At 54.6% G+C, this 15,532-nt stretch overlaps 1 protein-coding gene across 9 annotated transcripts in view; it reads left to right on the top strand.

The window, feature by feature from the left end:
* TLN1 (talin 1) overlaps positions 1–15,532 on the top strand; it is a 135,518-nt gene that overhangs the window by 34,804 nt on the left and 85,182 nt on the right. For 6 of the 9 annotated variants that reach the window (XM_043546344.1, XM_043546343.1, XM_037901771.2 and 3 more), the window contains exon 2: positions 11,667–11,830. In XM_043546344.1, the coding sequence (XP_043402279.1) occupies positions 11,701–11,830 (130 nt within the window). In that variant the 5' untranslated portion in view covers positions 11,667–11,700. Of the gene's footprint in view, positions 1–8,499; positions 8,656–11,061; positions 11,086–11,666; positions 11,831–15,532 lie in introns of those variants that run through there. The other 3 variants (XM_043546345.1, XM_043546340.1, XM_043546342.1) reach the window with 3 other exon arrangements.

Below are 15,532 nucleotides of genomic sequence, written 5' to 3'. Positions count from 1 at the left end.
CAGAGTTTAACAAATCTCCACATTTGGTGTCAGGAAAGAATTTAGCCCCAGATCACATTGTCAGAGTCCCTGGGGGTTTTTTGCCTTCCTCTGCAGCATAGGGCACAAGACACTTGCTGGATTTCACTAAATTAAATGGTGGACTCTCCTGAACTTGAAGCCTTTAAATCAGATTTTGAGCACTTCAGTAACTGAGCCAGAGGTTCTGGGCCTATGCAGGAGTTGGGTGGGTGAGTTTCTGTGACCTGTAATGTGCAAGAGGTCAAATTACATGATCATGATGATCTCTTTTGGTCTTAAAGTCTCAGTCTGGGGCAGGGTTGTGTGATTTGAGGATGGATCGTGGGTGGGTGCTGTGGGGTGTGTGTGGAGGGCCAGGGAAGTGTGATTCGGCACTGGTGAGGCCACACATGGAGTAGTGCGTCTAGTTTTGGTCCCCCCACTATAGAAGGGATGTGGACAAATTGGAGAGAGTCCAGCGGAGGGCAACAAAAATGATTAGAGGGCTGAGGCACATGATTTATGAGGGGAGGCTGAGGGAACTGGGATTATTTAGTCTGCAGAAGAGAAGAGGGAGGGGGGATTTGATAGCAGCCTTCAGCTACCTGAAGGGGGGTTCAAAAGAGGATGGAGCTCGGCTGTTCTCAGTGGAGGCAGATGACAGAACAAGGAGTAATGGTCTCAAGTTGAAGTGGGAGAGGTCTAGGTTGGATATTAGGAAACATTATTTCTCTAGGAGGGTGGTGAAACACTGGAATGTGTTACCTAGGGAGGTGGTGGAATCTCCTCCTTAAAGGTTTTTAAGGTCAGTCTTGACACAGCCCTGGCTGGGATGATTTAGTTGGGGATCGGCCCTGCTTTGACTAGGGGGTTGGACTAGATGACCTCCTGAGGTCCCTTCCAACCCTAATCTTCTATGATTCAGGGGGGGTATGAGGGGGGAATGCTGCAGGGTGTGTGTGTGTGTTTGTGTGTGTGTGTGTTTATATATATATATATATATATATATATATATATATATATGTATATATAATATATATATATAGGGGCAGGGGAGTGATTTGGGAGGGTATGTGGGGGAGTGCTGGGGTGTGTGGAGGGGCAGGGAGTGTGATTTGGGAGGGGGTATGAGGGAGTGCTGCCGTGGGGGGAGATGATGCAGGGTGTGTGTGGTTGTGGGAGTCCTATGGGGTGTGGCGAGGGGTTTGGGAGGAATGCAGCGGTGGGGGGAGATGATGCAGGGTGTGTGCTATGGGGTGTGGGAAGGGGTTTGGGAGGAGTGCTGTGGGGTGTGAGGAGGTATGTCTGAGTGCTGCGCTGAGGGGGTGCTATGGGGTGTGGGGAGGAGTATGGGTGAGTCCTGCAGTGGGGGGAGATGCTGCAATAGGGTTTGTGTGGTTGTGGGGGTGCCATGGGATGTGGGAAGGGGTTTGGGAGGAGTGCTACAGGATATGTGGGGGTGTGGGGAGGGGTAAGAGTGAGTGCTGTGGTGATGGGAGATCCTGCAGCAGGTTGTGTGGTTGTGGGGAGGGGTTTGGGGGAGATGCTACAGGGTATGTGTGGTTGTGGGCAGGGCTGGCTCCAGTGTTTTTGCTGCCCCAAGCAGCCAAAAAAACAAACAAACCTTGCCACTGAACGGGGAGGCGGAGTGATGGTGCGACCACAGAAGAGTCGCGTCCCCACTGCCGAATTGCCGCCGAGCGTGAAACGCACTGTGATGGAGCGGCTGCCGAATTCCTGCCACCGCCTCCGAGGATGGATTGCTGCTCCAGAGCCTGCCGTCCTGCCACCCCTTTATAATGGCCGCCCCAGGCACCTGCTTGGTTCACTGGTGCCTGGAGCTGGCCCTGGTTGTGGGGAGGGGTATGAGAGTGCTGTGGTGGGGGGAGAAGCTGCAGGGTGGGGGTGGTGTGGGGAGGGGTTTTGGGGGAGTGCTGCAGTGGGGGGAGAAGCTGCGGGGTGTGGGGAGGGGTTTGGGAGGAGTGCTGCAGGGTGGGTGTGGGTGTGGGGAGGGGTTTGGGAGGAGTGCTGCAGGGGGTGTGGGGAGGGGTATGGGGGAGTGCTGTGGTGGGGGAGATGCTGCAGCAGGGTGTGTGGAGGGCTGGCGGAGTTTGTGGTTTGGGAAGGGATGCGTGCGCACACTCCCTGTGTATTTCTCTCCCCCTCCCGGCTGACATTTCTCTGGACTAGGGTTCCTGCCTCGTCAGACCTGCTGCGAGCCAATGCAGAGCCATGGGGAGCCCTGGGCCTCCGAGCAAGGCTGTCCCAGAAACATTACTGCAGTGCTCAGGAATGCAGCTGGAATGGCTCCATGTGGGAGGGCAGGAGAGGAGAGAGCTGCTCAGAGCCCCACCACTGGGGGTGTCTCTCAGCTATGGGGGTCCCCTGGAAACCAAAGCGGAAAGGAATCCTCTGACCATGATCATATGGGGGAGTGTGATCTGCTGCTCCAGACCCTAATCCTAACCCTCCCCAGCCTTAGCCCCCTCTCTGCCTGGCCCCCCTCACCTTCCTCCTCTCTGCTCGGGCTGTTCCTGACTTTACTGCCCAGTCAGTGCCAGCTGGTGTTTGGCCCAGATTCTACTCCTCCCCTCTGGGGCTCGCTCTGGGCAGGGGCATTTCGTTGCTGTTGCCCTGGGGCTTGCAGGCCTTGGTCCTATCTGGCCAGGATTCCGCTCCCAGGAGCGAAATGAACATTTGGGACTTCGAGGGCCTGGCCTGGGGCAGTGACTGGGCCTCGAAGCACGCAGCCCATCCTCCATGGCACAGAGGGTAAGCCAGGGTGTCTTCCGCCCCATATATTATAGCGTGAGTTACTGATACGGGGCTCCTTGCTGTGGGGCTGGGTGTTGCTGTGACAAGCTGGGGGCCAGGGTGCCTGGGATGGGTTTTTAATCTCTTCCTGTTAGGTTTTCTCTGAGCTCCTATCCATGCCATGGCCCTGTTAGGAGAGGAGGGACCTTTCTGTGGGGCGGTGGTTAGACCAGATGCCGCTGCTTGGGGTAGCCAGACTGGTGTAACATCTCCCAGCACGGTTCTGACCAGGGATGTCAGAAGCTCCAGGCCCGGTGCCTGGGAGCTGATCATTGCTGTGGCAACCTTTGTTTTTGCCATTCCCAGCTTCACTGTTAGTGCGAAGTTAACAGCAGTATTTTGCATGTAGCTTCATTGGTTTTAGGCAAGACAGGAGAGTGGGTGGGGACAGAGGGAGCGGCACCTTGCTGCAGCCCCAGAGACCTTGGGTCCCGGGCAGCGCTTCTTCAACAGAGGCAATACCTGGCCTGTGGGACTGGGGTGCAAGAGCATCTGACACTGAAACACCAGCTGCGGGTTCACACATGCCTGTCAGGGAGGATCAGGAGGAGGCTTGAGCAGGAACACAGAGGGTCACGTCTCTAAGGCCTGCAGGCCATTGGACTCACTCCTGTTCTCTTTGGCTTTCTGGGTGACGTCAGCAAGGGCTACGGAGAGGGTGAAATGCGGAGCTGCAGCTCTGCTCACTGGCAGGGTTTGTATCTAGCAGCAGCCAGAGGCCTTGATCAGGATCAGGCCCAGTCGTTCCAGGTGCTGTGCATCCAGGGAGCTCTGTCTAAACAGAAAGAAAAGGAGTACTTGTGGCACCTTAGAGACTAACCAATTTAGTAAATTTAATAAATTGGTTAGTCTCTAAGGTGCCACAGTTCAGTGGTTTGAGCATTGGCCTGCTAAACCCAGCGTTGTGAGTTCAATCCTTGAGGGGGCCATTTAGGGATCTGGGGCAAAAATTGGGGATTGGTCCTGCTTTGAGAGGGGGTTGGACTAGATGACCTCCTGAGGTCCCTTCCAACCCTGATATTCTATGATTCAGCATACTCCTTTTCTTTTTGCGAATACAGACTAACACAGCTGCTACTCTGAAACCTGTCTAAACAGAAAGACAATACAAATGGGTGTGACAAACAGGGCAAGGATGAGAGTAAAGGGAGTGGAGTCCTACACGAGCATAGTGAGCACTGGGGACGGTGATGGTTCTTAAAAGGCAGCATGGTCCAGTGGGAGGGGCATTGGCCTGGAAATGAGGAGACTTGGGCTCTCTTTCCAGCTTTCCTACTGTGGGGTCTGGGGCGGAGACCAGCCCCTGGCCGTGCCACTGTTTCCTCTGTCTGGTCTCTTCAGTGGCTTGTGAGCTCTGTGGGGGCAGGGACAGTCTCTTACTGTGAGTCTGTGTAGCGCCCAGCACCATGGGCACGTCTGGATGCTTTCCTAGCATACAGAATACATAGTACGGTGGTTAAACTGATGATTTTAATGGGGTGTTGGCTGGCTGGCTGGCTGGCTGACTTCTTGTGGAGGTCACAGCAGGAGTGACTCGTGCAGGCGCCTCTGTGGAAGAAAGCAGGGCCAGGGCTTACACCTAGTAACTAACTGGGGAGGGAGGAAAGAGGGGCCCTGTGTTCCATCCGGTCCCAGCAGAGGTGCTGGGTGCTGGCTTTGTGCTGTTTTTGCAGGATTCAGGCTCACTGCAGCACGTTGGACATGGTATAAATTGGAAGTGACATTGCTCTTTTTATTTTCTCTTTCAAGCTCTGAGACTCCTGTTGCTCCAGACTGGGGCAGGTTCTGCCTCTGGCTGCTCCTTGCCAGTCAGCAAATGGTGCTCGGCAACTTGCTTTGTGCTTGTTTCTCAGAGGCAGCCTGTCAAATGACTGTTAGAAGCACCAGTGCTCCTTGGACATGGTGGGGTCCCTTACAAGTCTGAGATTGAGTCTGGGAGGAGACCTGGTTCTCCAGAGGGTGGGGCTCACTGACCAAATGTAGAGCATTCACCTCTGAGACTGACGGACTGGGCAGCGTTACCAAAGCTTACCCATGGACCGTCGGGTGTCTGTTAGGGCAGGTATGACCTGTGGAGATGGGGCTATACTGCGTTTGGGGTTTGATTCCCTGGCTCCATTTGTCAGCAGTGCCCATCCCTGACCTGGTGGCAGGAAGCTCCATAGTGCAGGGCTGTCCTCCTTCCCCCAGGGTCAGGCATGACTTTTCCTCATCGCTCTTTGATGAGACATGGCTTACAATGGTTTGAGCTGATCTTTGACTATAAGTGTGAGCAGTAACGCGGGGCACGTTCCCCCTGTGCATCGCGGCCCAAAAGGCTCTGTCTGCTCTCCTGGGAACTGGGTTAGCTAGGGATACCTGTGTGAGGAGTGGGAGGAGGCCGCTGCTCTCTGCAGGGGTGTCGGAGCGTCACTAGGGTTAGTGCCCTGCCATTTAAGCTAAGCAGGTGAGCGCATGCCAGTATCTAGAAGGGAGACCAGCAGCTCAGATCAGGTGTCGCAAGGAGTGGTGTGGGTGTAGTTGGTACAGCACCAGATAGGCTTCTGCTGGAGGAGCTGGCTGAAGTCCCGGTCCAGATCTCGCGGTCTTGCCCTGGGAATAGGAATCACTACCCCAAACGTCCTGGTCTGATCCCAGCTGGTGTGATTCCATTTTGTCTCCCCAAATCCCCATGGAAGTCTGATTTGGATACAGGGTTCTCCTTTACTTCCTGTCCTGTGTCACTTGCTGTGTGGTTTTGTCTGTGCCCCACCCAGTAGTACACCAGCAGGTGGGATGAGAGGCAGCAGTATCCATTACTCCCATGTGCAGAGAGTCCCACTGTTCTCTGGGCTGTGCCCGCCTTGCTGTGGCAGCACGGGCTCAGGTGCGGGCTGTACAAGGCCACCCAGGGCTCTGGGTACGTACTTGGGCAGCTAGCCCACAGTGGGCCTGGCCTGCTGCGGCTTCACTGCTTTAGCTCAGGTCTGTCTACACGTGGTGCAGTCACATCTCCGATTGCAGCGTAGACTTGTCTGGAGTCTGCTCCGCTCAGCATTCATGCACAACAGACCACTCCCCCTGAGCAAGGTGCCACTTGGGAAGGGGATTTGCGAATAAATAACCAAACCTGCCTGAGACTGACAGCACTGCTGTCTGGGGGCGAGAGCAGTGTTTGCACCAAAGGGCCTGTACTGCTCTTTGGAGTGTGGCTAAAAAGGCGCTCTCCTTCTGCTGAGGAATAGAGAGATTTGGTTACAGGGGGTTGTGCAGCTCAGGGCAGAGGGAGGGAAGGCTGAGGGTGAGGGATTTACATCGTGGCTGTGGGATTACAGGGGGGCTGTGCAGCTCGGGGCAGAGGGAGGGAAGGCTGGGGGTCAGGCTTACAGCAGGGCTGGGGGATTACAGGAGGCTGTGCAACTCAGTGGGCGGCAGGGCAGGCTGGCTGGGAATTGCAATAGGACTGTGGCTGGGTGGCTCTCTGAGGGAGCAGTGGATGATGTGGTAGGGACTGGAAGTTGTGTGCTGAAGTATGTGGGATATAGAAATCTATTGTCAGGGAGTTTCTAGAGTTTTTCATGCTCCTGAGTTTCCTGGTTGTGGGCAGAGGGTGGGTGGGTATCTTATGGGCCCCACGTGCCCAGGACACCAGAAATGCAGCATTTCCCCCATGCAGCCCCTGGTTGATTCTGCCCAGTACGGCCAACTCTCCCGGAGCCCAGAACTACACGTAATTTGTGTGCAAGGAAGCTTCTGGCAGCTGCCCTTGACTGTAATAGCTGCACAACCATGGAGCAGAGGTCCCCAAACTGTGGGACGCGCCCCTCTAGGGGTGTGTGGCGGGGCCCAGGCCAGCCCCCATAGGGGGGTGGAGAGGGAGTGCCACCCAGCCCCTCCCTTCCCCCAGCTGCATCTCCAGCTCCCAGCCTGGCCCCGTCCCCAGCCTCAGTGCAGTTCTGCTCACGGCCCCAGACTCCCTCCAGCTGCAGCCCCAGCTGTGGCCCCCTTACCTCTGTCTGTGTCCCTCTTCCCCCCACCCCCTGAGCCCGTAGCCCTGGCCCTGGCTCCCGGGGGTGGCAGACAGGGGTAAGGAGGGGTGTGACCCTCAAATGTTTGGGGACCACTTCCATGGAGACTACAAGTCCCAGTGTGCAACGTGTCCTGCATCTGGGACTCCAAGGAAGCGTTGCATGCTGGGGACTGTGTTCTCTTAGGCTGTTCCTGCAGACAAGGCATGAGGATCCTATCGAGCACCGTCTTGCCATTCCTCAGAGGGCTCCACTATCCAAGTCCGCCTCTGGCTAGCTGGGGCCTGGAGCATTTAAAGCTCCTTTGTCATACTCTTGCTGCAGGGAGAAGAAAGATTCTACCCCCTGCCTCCCGATGGCAGCTCTGCTACTCAGCCCCGCTGCCTTTTGGCTGGGTTTCCCCTCTGAATAACTCCAGCACTGCTGAGAGCTCCCTGGTAGCCCTGGAACTTGGGGTGGCAGGGTCACTGCCACCACAGTAGCTGAGAAACCAAACCCTCTCAGCTGTTAGGAAGCTCTGAGATGCAGAGCTGCCTGCCTGTGGCCTCACAGCCCTGACCCGTAGCAAAGTCACACTGGAAAGCTAGAAACAAACTTTCATGAAATCCTGAACTCTGCAGAATTGGTTTATCCATCCCCTCCCCCGGTGCCCCGATGAGAGAGGTTTTCCGGCTGCGTCTGTTGCGTCCCACACCAGAGGTGGGGAGAGTGAGCTCTGCATATGGCAGAGTGCCCCTTGGGGCGAGAGGGGGTGCTGCCGAGCTGTTGTGAGTACAAGGTGCTGTCGGTGTGGCTCGGAGATCTGTTCTCAGTCCTGTTCGCTACAGTTGCTGTAGTGCCCAGTGTCCCATTGTGCTAGACGCTGCACGTACACAGGGACACAGTCCCTGCTCGCAGACTTCTCCCGGATGCTGCCTTCGCTGCCTTGGGGACTGAGCGCCCCTTGCTGTGGAGATCAGCTCAGGCTGGATGGGTGCAGCACGCACAGTGATCATACCGGTGTATCTGAGCATGGGCACTGGGTCCCCCCATCCCCCCACGCCTCCCATTTGGTGAAGGAAGATGAGACCCGAGCTGGGCAGAAGTCAGGAAATGCCACTGTTATGGTTCCCACGATGGCCCTGGCCCTGGCATGCTGCGCCTTTGACACCTGCACTGTAGCAGCACAGTGACCACTTGGCTTTTGTCTCAGTACGTACTCGGCTGGGCAGAGTGGAGTTCCTGCGCAAAGCCTTTGCAGAGCCGTCGATCTGCCCCATCCCCTCCTTTGTGCCGTGAGCTCTTTGGGGCAGGGTCGTGGCTGTGTCTGCAGGGGCCAGTGCTCAGGTACTATGATGGGCAGTCATTTAATACCCTAGAATACCTTTCACTGTTGTGTGTTAAACCATCAGCCGTCAGGCGGAACCAGGTGTTCATGTCTGCAGGAGGGAGACCCACCTCCCTGTGAGCAAATGTGCCCTGGGTGGCTGCAGGGTGCTGTTTGTGGGCAGGGTACCATGTTTCACCTCATTCCCACTGTCTGGCCCTCAATAAACCCCCAGTGTGGGAGGTTTGAGCCGCAGCTCCTCTCACCTGCTAATGCAGACGGTTGCTTGCAGGGAGTATGTCGCTCTCAGAAGAGCTGGAACTTACCCAGAATTCAACATCTGCTTGTGGCAGGAAATCAGCAGCTTCATATCAGAGTGGAGGGGGGTAGGGTTTGTTTGCAGGCGGTTGACACTGCTCAGTGCCTGTGCAGGCTGCTCGCAAACCACGGGGCCTGCAGCTTCCTCCACACTGATTCAGCGAGCTCCTTGCAGCTAGGGCGGGCGAGCCTGACTGCGGCTAAGGAGAGGTGAGCAGGGTGGGATGCGGACTCCTAGGTCTGCGGGTTACTGAGGGTGGCAGGTACACTGGTGTGTCGCGGGAGTGGTGTCAGCATGTTTTACTATCACCAGCTGCATGCCTTGAAAAACCTCCCTGACTCCCACTCTCCAGAGGTGAGGGGTGCTGCTGAGGCCTGGGGCTCTGCCCTGCGGAGGAGCTTAGCTCCCCCAGCGGCTTGGGAGTAAGAGGGTGCTGTAGTCCGGCCAGCGGCTGCCCTGGGGGGCAGCTCTGTCTTCCCTACCTCTTTCTGGCTGGTTGGGGCCTGGTGAGCTTGACACCCTGTGTGGCGGCTGGGAGAGGTCTCTGGGGCTGAGCTCACAATTTGTGCTCAAGCTCCCCACTAAGGAAGTGGGGGTGAAGCAGCCCTGGCAGGGTCTAGAGGCCTCAAGTCTAGGACAGAGCCTGGCTCAGTGACACTGGTTGACACCCCTCTTCCCATGATGGGTAGAGGCTTGCACCCAGTGTTGCATCTCCCAGCAGCCTCTAATGATGGTCACCCTGGTGGGGTCTCTGGCTGGAGAGGGTAGTTTAGCCACAGGGCTTTTTCATCACCAGCGGGGGAGGCTCTTGAGGGAGTTACCTTTCTGCCCTGATGGCTCCTGCAGGTTGAGTACCTCTGTATGGCCCCATAGCTTCTGGGACAGCCTATGGAATCCCCAGAGTACTTCATTCCCGTCTCGTCTGCCCCCCATGAACGATATAGTCACTGGGTCTGCATCTGCTGGAGGTGGGGCCTGGCTGGGCTGCCCTTCCTGCCCCAAGCCAGGCCCAGATCGCCCTCCCTTCAGCCCCTCACACGCTCTCTGACCCGCCTGCTCCCTTGCTGCTCCCTCGTCGCTCTCACAGCCCCTGTGTGTCCTCCCGCCCCGCCCACCATACCGCTGCCCCTGGCTGCCTGCTCGCTCACTCCCTCCCCCCCCCCCCCCCTGAATACAGCGCCTGGGTCTGATTCCCCTCCCTGGCAGGGAGAAACACAGACCCTTCTAATGGAGCGGAGTTAGCTGGGTGAGCCCCATGGCCTGGGCTGAGCCTCAGGAGGGAGTCTGCCTCCGGGCAGCTGCTGCCTCTGGGGAAGTGCCTGGCCTGTGAGGAAGTTAACATGGTCACGATGGACAGGGAAGGAGGAGGTAGCGTCCATGTCAACACACACAATGTAGCTGAACCCTGTGCGATGTCCTGCGGCAGAGGCAGGAGCACTGGGCGTCTCCCCAGGATTTTGGGGGGGGGGGGGTTTGGGGGTAGCTCCCAGGATCTGGATGTGTGTGTTAGGGGAACGGTGTGTGTGTGGGGGGGGGGAGACCTGAGGTATCTGTGCTTCCTTTTCACACCCAAGATGTTCCCCCTTTTCTAACTCTCATGTTGCCATTGGCAGCTCTCCTCTGGCTCGGAGACTTGCAACCGTGAATTCCTTAACTCCTTGGCTTTCCCCACTGCTGGGTGCTGCCTCTAGCTCTCATGCCAAGCTGCTGGCTGCTCTGAGAGGGGTCAGACCAGTGCCTTAGAGGGGAAGGTCGCTGTATCCCATCCCTTCCCCCCAGGGCTGGATTGGAACAACTGTGCAATAATACAGCATGTGGGGAAGTGTCCCTCTAACCCAGCCATTAGGGGTGCCTCATGCCTTGAGTTAGGAGGAGTTGCAGCTCGTTATTTTGATCCTATTGAATGTAACTGACTGTTCTCGTTCTCTTGGCTCAATGAGCTTTTGTGGCAGAGAGTTCCACAGGTAAACTATACACTATATAAAAATAATTTTCCTTGCTCAGTTTTAAATTCACCTCTGTTTAGTTTTGGTGACTGACCCCTTGTTCCCATGTTAGCAGAGAAGGTAGATAGGGCGCCCTGTTCACCAGCTCTCTTATCACTCCCTTCCCTCCCATCCCATCTCTGAGCAGACAGGGTTTTCTCTCTCTCCGGGTCCCCCCTTTCTGGGAGATGTGGCTGCATGCTGCACGTGCTCCAGGGAATGGGTGTGAGGCCACAACACCTCTTGTTGGTGACTCCTTAGCACAGGTGGGTGTCATGGGGAGACCTTTGAGAAACCCCTGAGAAGGAAGGCAGGGCCCTGCTGGCTCATGGTTTGAGCTCGGTTTTCCTCTTGTGGTTTCTGTGTCATGGCAGCTTTTATTTATAATTCGTTCCCTCTCACCCTCCCCATCCTATCAGCCTGTACTCCCTGTGCAATCGCTTCCTTCAGGATGACAGTGTCGCTACCGAGTAAACACTACAGTCATTCTCCTTCCCCGCACAGAAGTGACAGTCATTGTCCATGGCTCGCTTGGTGACCTTGCGGGCAAGTTCCTTCCCTTTCCTTGGACTCTGTGCTTCCGTCTGTACGGTGGAGGTGATGATCCTGACCAGGACAGATGGCCCCCAATAGCTTTGGCAAAGCTGCCCTTTGGTACTGCTGCAGATTCGGGGCTTCTGCTAAAACCATTCGGTCCTTATGGTTGTGAAGGACCTTCTGAGCATGATGAGCTGCAGCCCTGCTGCCCCACCCCACCAAGGTGTACAGGGGCAGGGCTCTCTGGGCCCTGGCGTGAATTGGAGAAGGGCTGGATCCCTTACCCAGGCTGCCAGCTGGGTCCTAGAGAGAATCTCTTTGGGTGTGAGCAGCTCACAGGACCCTCTGCCCCTGGAGGGAAAAAGCAACCCCTTTCCACGGGCTCTTAAATGAAGGGCACAACCATTGCCTGTAGTTGGGGAGCCATTCCCCCGAGGACAGGAATCAAAGGGTCACCCCAGGAGGGGGAAGGGAAAAGTAGGTGATCCTTTGTTTACTGCACCCTGGCCCTGCAGGGGTCTGTGCACTGTGAAAGAGCTCTTCTCCATGAGCCTGTAGGATTATAGCCTCCTGTAGCTGGTTCCCGAGGGAGGCAGTGCTGGGAGGCAGGGGGGCAGTCCCTAGAACCATTGTGAGGGCTGGCATTGGTCTGGGTAGCTGTAATGGGAACTGATTTGGCTGTGACTTTCTTTTGGCAGGTGAAACAGGAGCAGGGACCGTCCAGCCGCCACCATGGTTGCCCTATCGCTGAAGATCAGCATTGGCAATGTGGTGAAGACCATGCAGTTTGAGCCCTCCACCATGGTGTACGACGCCTGTCGGATCATCCGGGAGCGTGTGCCTGAAGCACAGATGGGGCAGCGTAAGTGACAGGACCCCCAGAGGCATAGTGGGTAGAGATGGAAAAGTCCCATCTGGTCTTTGTCCCCAGCCAGAGCCATCACTTTGCCAGGGGTACTTATCCCCAGCAGCAGGGCTCCCTTCCCGGCCGGAAGACCAATCCTCAGCCTGACACCTTGCTGCTGCTGCTCCAGCTGAATTTCCCCTTAACTCCACCTGTTCCTCGTTATGCCCCCAGATATCACCCCAAATAATCCAAAGTCTTTCTGGGGCGTGACGCCCCTCAGACTCCTGTCAGTGCTGTGACCTGTAGCCTGAGGTTTAGCGTTTGCAACCCCTGAGTTCTAGTCCTGGCTCCGTGACTGGCTCTGCAGCTTTGGGCAGGTTCAGTCCCCTATCTTCATGTATCCCATGTGGCATGAGTGACAACATTACTGGATTTTACGGCCAAAAACAATGGTGAAGCCAAGGGGCTTACCCCAGCAAGAGAGTGGGACTCTCAGGGGGTTCACACTCTAAAGGGGTCCTCTCTGGAACAATTACAGAACCTCAGAGAGAACACCAGACCTGTGAATCATGGATTCTCACACATCCGTGACAGAGGGTATCCAAATAATTCCCATTGGCCACTGTCAGCTCGAAGTGGCACAGGAAGCCTTCCCCTGCCCCCACATTTCGTCCCTTAATAGTGTTCAAGGGAATCCTGTGGCTGAGAATGAAGGGGTTGTAAAAGGAGGCGAAGAGCTTGTACATTTCAGCAGCTGTGGGGTTATTAGTCAATGGGGTGCATTGTGGCACTGCTGCATGGGCAAACTCTGCATTTTCTGGTTTTCAGAGGGGTCTGTGGTAGCTCAGCTTAGTATTCTGCAGGGGACGACATACCACCAAGCAACCGTCATTCTGCGTTCAGAGTTTTTTGCCATTGAATTTTTAACAGGAAAAGATATGCTGTTGTTAGCAGTTAATAGTCCTGTTTAGACAGTTGTACATATCATGTCCTGCAATTAGCATGCTGAGTCAGCTGCTGCTGCCCTCACAAATACATACATCAGCTGGGCCCCACCAGCCTTGTTTCAGCCCCCCTCCTCAGCCATTCGTCTGACCCATTCAAAGTGTTCCCGCCTCCAGCTGCAAGCAGGGAATGCATCTCCCTGAGGTCTTCACTCCCTTGTGTACAAATGTTTCTATTACCGTTACTTCCCCCCTCCCCAGTCCTATGACCCAACTCCCCTCAGTGCCTAGAGCAAATGGCAACTATGTAAAAGCAAAATTGTGTTTGAAGAGCAGGAAGGCTGGGCGTGGGAGGACTGGGATCCACTGGCAGAGCTGTTGAGGGCATGGGCATTGTGGTGCGCTGGCGCAGCTAGGGTCACGGGGGTTGGGGTGTGTCACAGATTGGTGCTAGAGCTTGTCAGTGGGCCAGACCCCCCGGGGTCTCATTCTTTCTCCAGGGTAAGCCACGCAGCTTCACCACCTTGTGCATTCTCTGAAATGCTCCCAGTTCCATGCACAGGGCCAGTCAGACAACTGTAGGGTCTCAATGCATGGATGAGATGATGGTGTAGGGAGGAGGGGTTTAGGCTTATGAGGAACTGGAGAAACTTTTGGGAAAGGAGGAGCCTATACAGGAAGGATGGGCTCCACCTAAACCAAAGTGGAACCAGATTGCTGCTGGCACTTCACATTAAAAAGGTCGCAGAGCAGGTTTTAAACTATGGGCTGGGGAAAGCCGACAGGTGCAGAGGAGCACGTGGTTTGGACAGAGACATCCCTTGGGGAGGAGCTCTTAATGGAGATTCTCTGTGTCTTAGTAAGAATGTGCGCAAAGCAGCTGGCTGCTGTAATGTCCTCTTTGGACATAAATGCTGTTCTGCTTTCCATAATTTACACTGGCATTATCAGCTGCAAGTGCTGACTGCTTCTTCAGACTGAGGTCAAAGGCCTAGAGTTTTTCAAATATTTCTGTGGCAATGTCTTGTGCAGTGTCCTATCAGTGTAAAAATCCAAGAGAAAGTACTGACTCTCTTTTTAAAAAAAAAAACCTATAAAATACTTACGGAAAAAAAAATTCTCGCTCCCGTAGTTGAAGCATCAGTGGCCAAAGAGAATTATAGATCATTAGCGTTAATATAGTCTAAATGCTTCTGAACTGGATCTGAGGTTAAAATGGTCTCACTACTCTTGCCTTGTTTTTTCTGCAAGTCATGTCTTCAGCCACAGACCAGTCCTAGTAAATAGTTGCATTAACTTTTATGCTTCAGTAAGAATGGTGTTGCATGACAGCATGGAACAGTTTGCAAAGTTCAGCAGCAGACCCTTTATTGTCATGAGGAGGTGACACACTAACTTTGAAGAGAACCTGTGTTACTTGAAGCCGCTGCACTACATGAGTTCTGTTTGTGATTTTCAGAAGAAATGTGCTGATTCAAATCTCCTTGTCCATGATTGCTGACATCTACGTCACGCCTACACAGGCTGCAGCATGCATGGTGCTCTCCTTTCCTACTTTGAGCAATGAGCTCATGTCCTTTTGGCCCGTCAGGATTCAACGGTCTTGTGTTTCAGCTTAGTGACTATACATCAACTCCGAGATGATCTTGGCCTTATCCACCACAACAGAGAACTGATCATGAATCGGTGTTTGAGGGAACAGTCTATCTGTAGAGCAGTGTAGTCACCCCGATTGTTAATTTTCCACCAAGTATCAGGATTTTATCAAGACTCCGATTTCCCATGGTTCAGCGAGACTGAAGTAGCCAATGTTAGCAAATCTAGAATTCCCCAGTCCTTTGGTTATGTTGCTACTCACTGCCTTTTCTGCAATGAGGAACCTTCATGTGGGGCTCATTGAGGTGATCATAACGTGAGCCAGACAGTCCAGCTGCTCTTGAAAGGCCTCAGTAATATGCATTTAAGGTAAACGGGTTATTCTGGCACACCGCCATGTTCTGTAATGTGCAGCTTCCACCACTGCCCTGCCTAGCTACGGAGACAGTGGTGCCACACAAGTGCTGACTCCAGGCACGGAGATTCTGCTAAGAAGGGCTTCTCCCTCCATTTTCAGACTAGCCCCAGTGCACTGCTGGAGAGGGACTTGTTTCCTTGTTGGCTGCATATTGAGGCCACGAGTCAGCTGTGAACTGTATGCATTTCTCCTCGACACATTTGTACAGCATGAACATTGCTGGTGTTTTTGATAAACACAAGGCCATGATACAATGATGATGGAGCCCCCTGTTCTGTCTGGGAGAGTCAGGTGTAGCAGGCTCTGGAGTGTGGGGTGAGGAGTCTTTAAGCACACTGTCTGTCTGTCACTATTTTCTTCACAGAGCTTTTTGGTGCACACCAGGGACGGACAGACAGACATGGGTTCCTGCTGGAGTCCGACATTGTTTTTAATAGCAGGCCCTCAGTTTAGGAGATCTTCAGTTCGAACAGCATGTCAGCCTCCCCCTCAGCCACCAAAACCCTTCCATTGGCTTTGATTCACAAAGTTACCTTTTTGATTCTGATTTCTCTCCATCCGTTCTGTTTTCATCCCCTGTGCTTCAGCCTCGCCCTCTCTGGTGCCCCTCCTAGGTGTCTTCCCTTGATCTGAAATGTAACATTCCTCTCAAGCCCTTCCTGCATTTTCCTTCACTGTTGAAACATCTTACCTATAAGTCACTCAGACCATTAACTTGTGAGTCATAAGAACGGCCGCACTGGGTCAGACCAAAGGTCC

The sequence above is a fragment of the Chelonia mydas genome, chromosome 5 (genome assembly GCF_015237465.2).
Source record: "Chelonia mydas isolate rCheMyd1 chromosome 5, rCheMyd1.pri.v2, whole genome shotgun sequence".
Classification (NCBI taxonomy): domain Eukaryota; kingdom Metazoa; phylum Chordata; order Testudines; family Cheloniidae; genus Chelonia; species Chelonia mydas.
The sequence above is the reverse complement of the archived record's forward strand: the minus strand, read 5'-3'. Positions and strand labels throughout refer to the sequence as shown.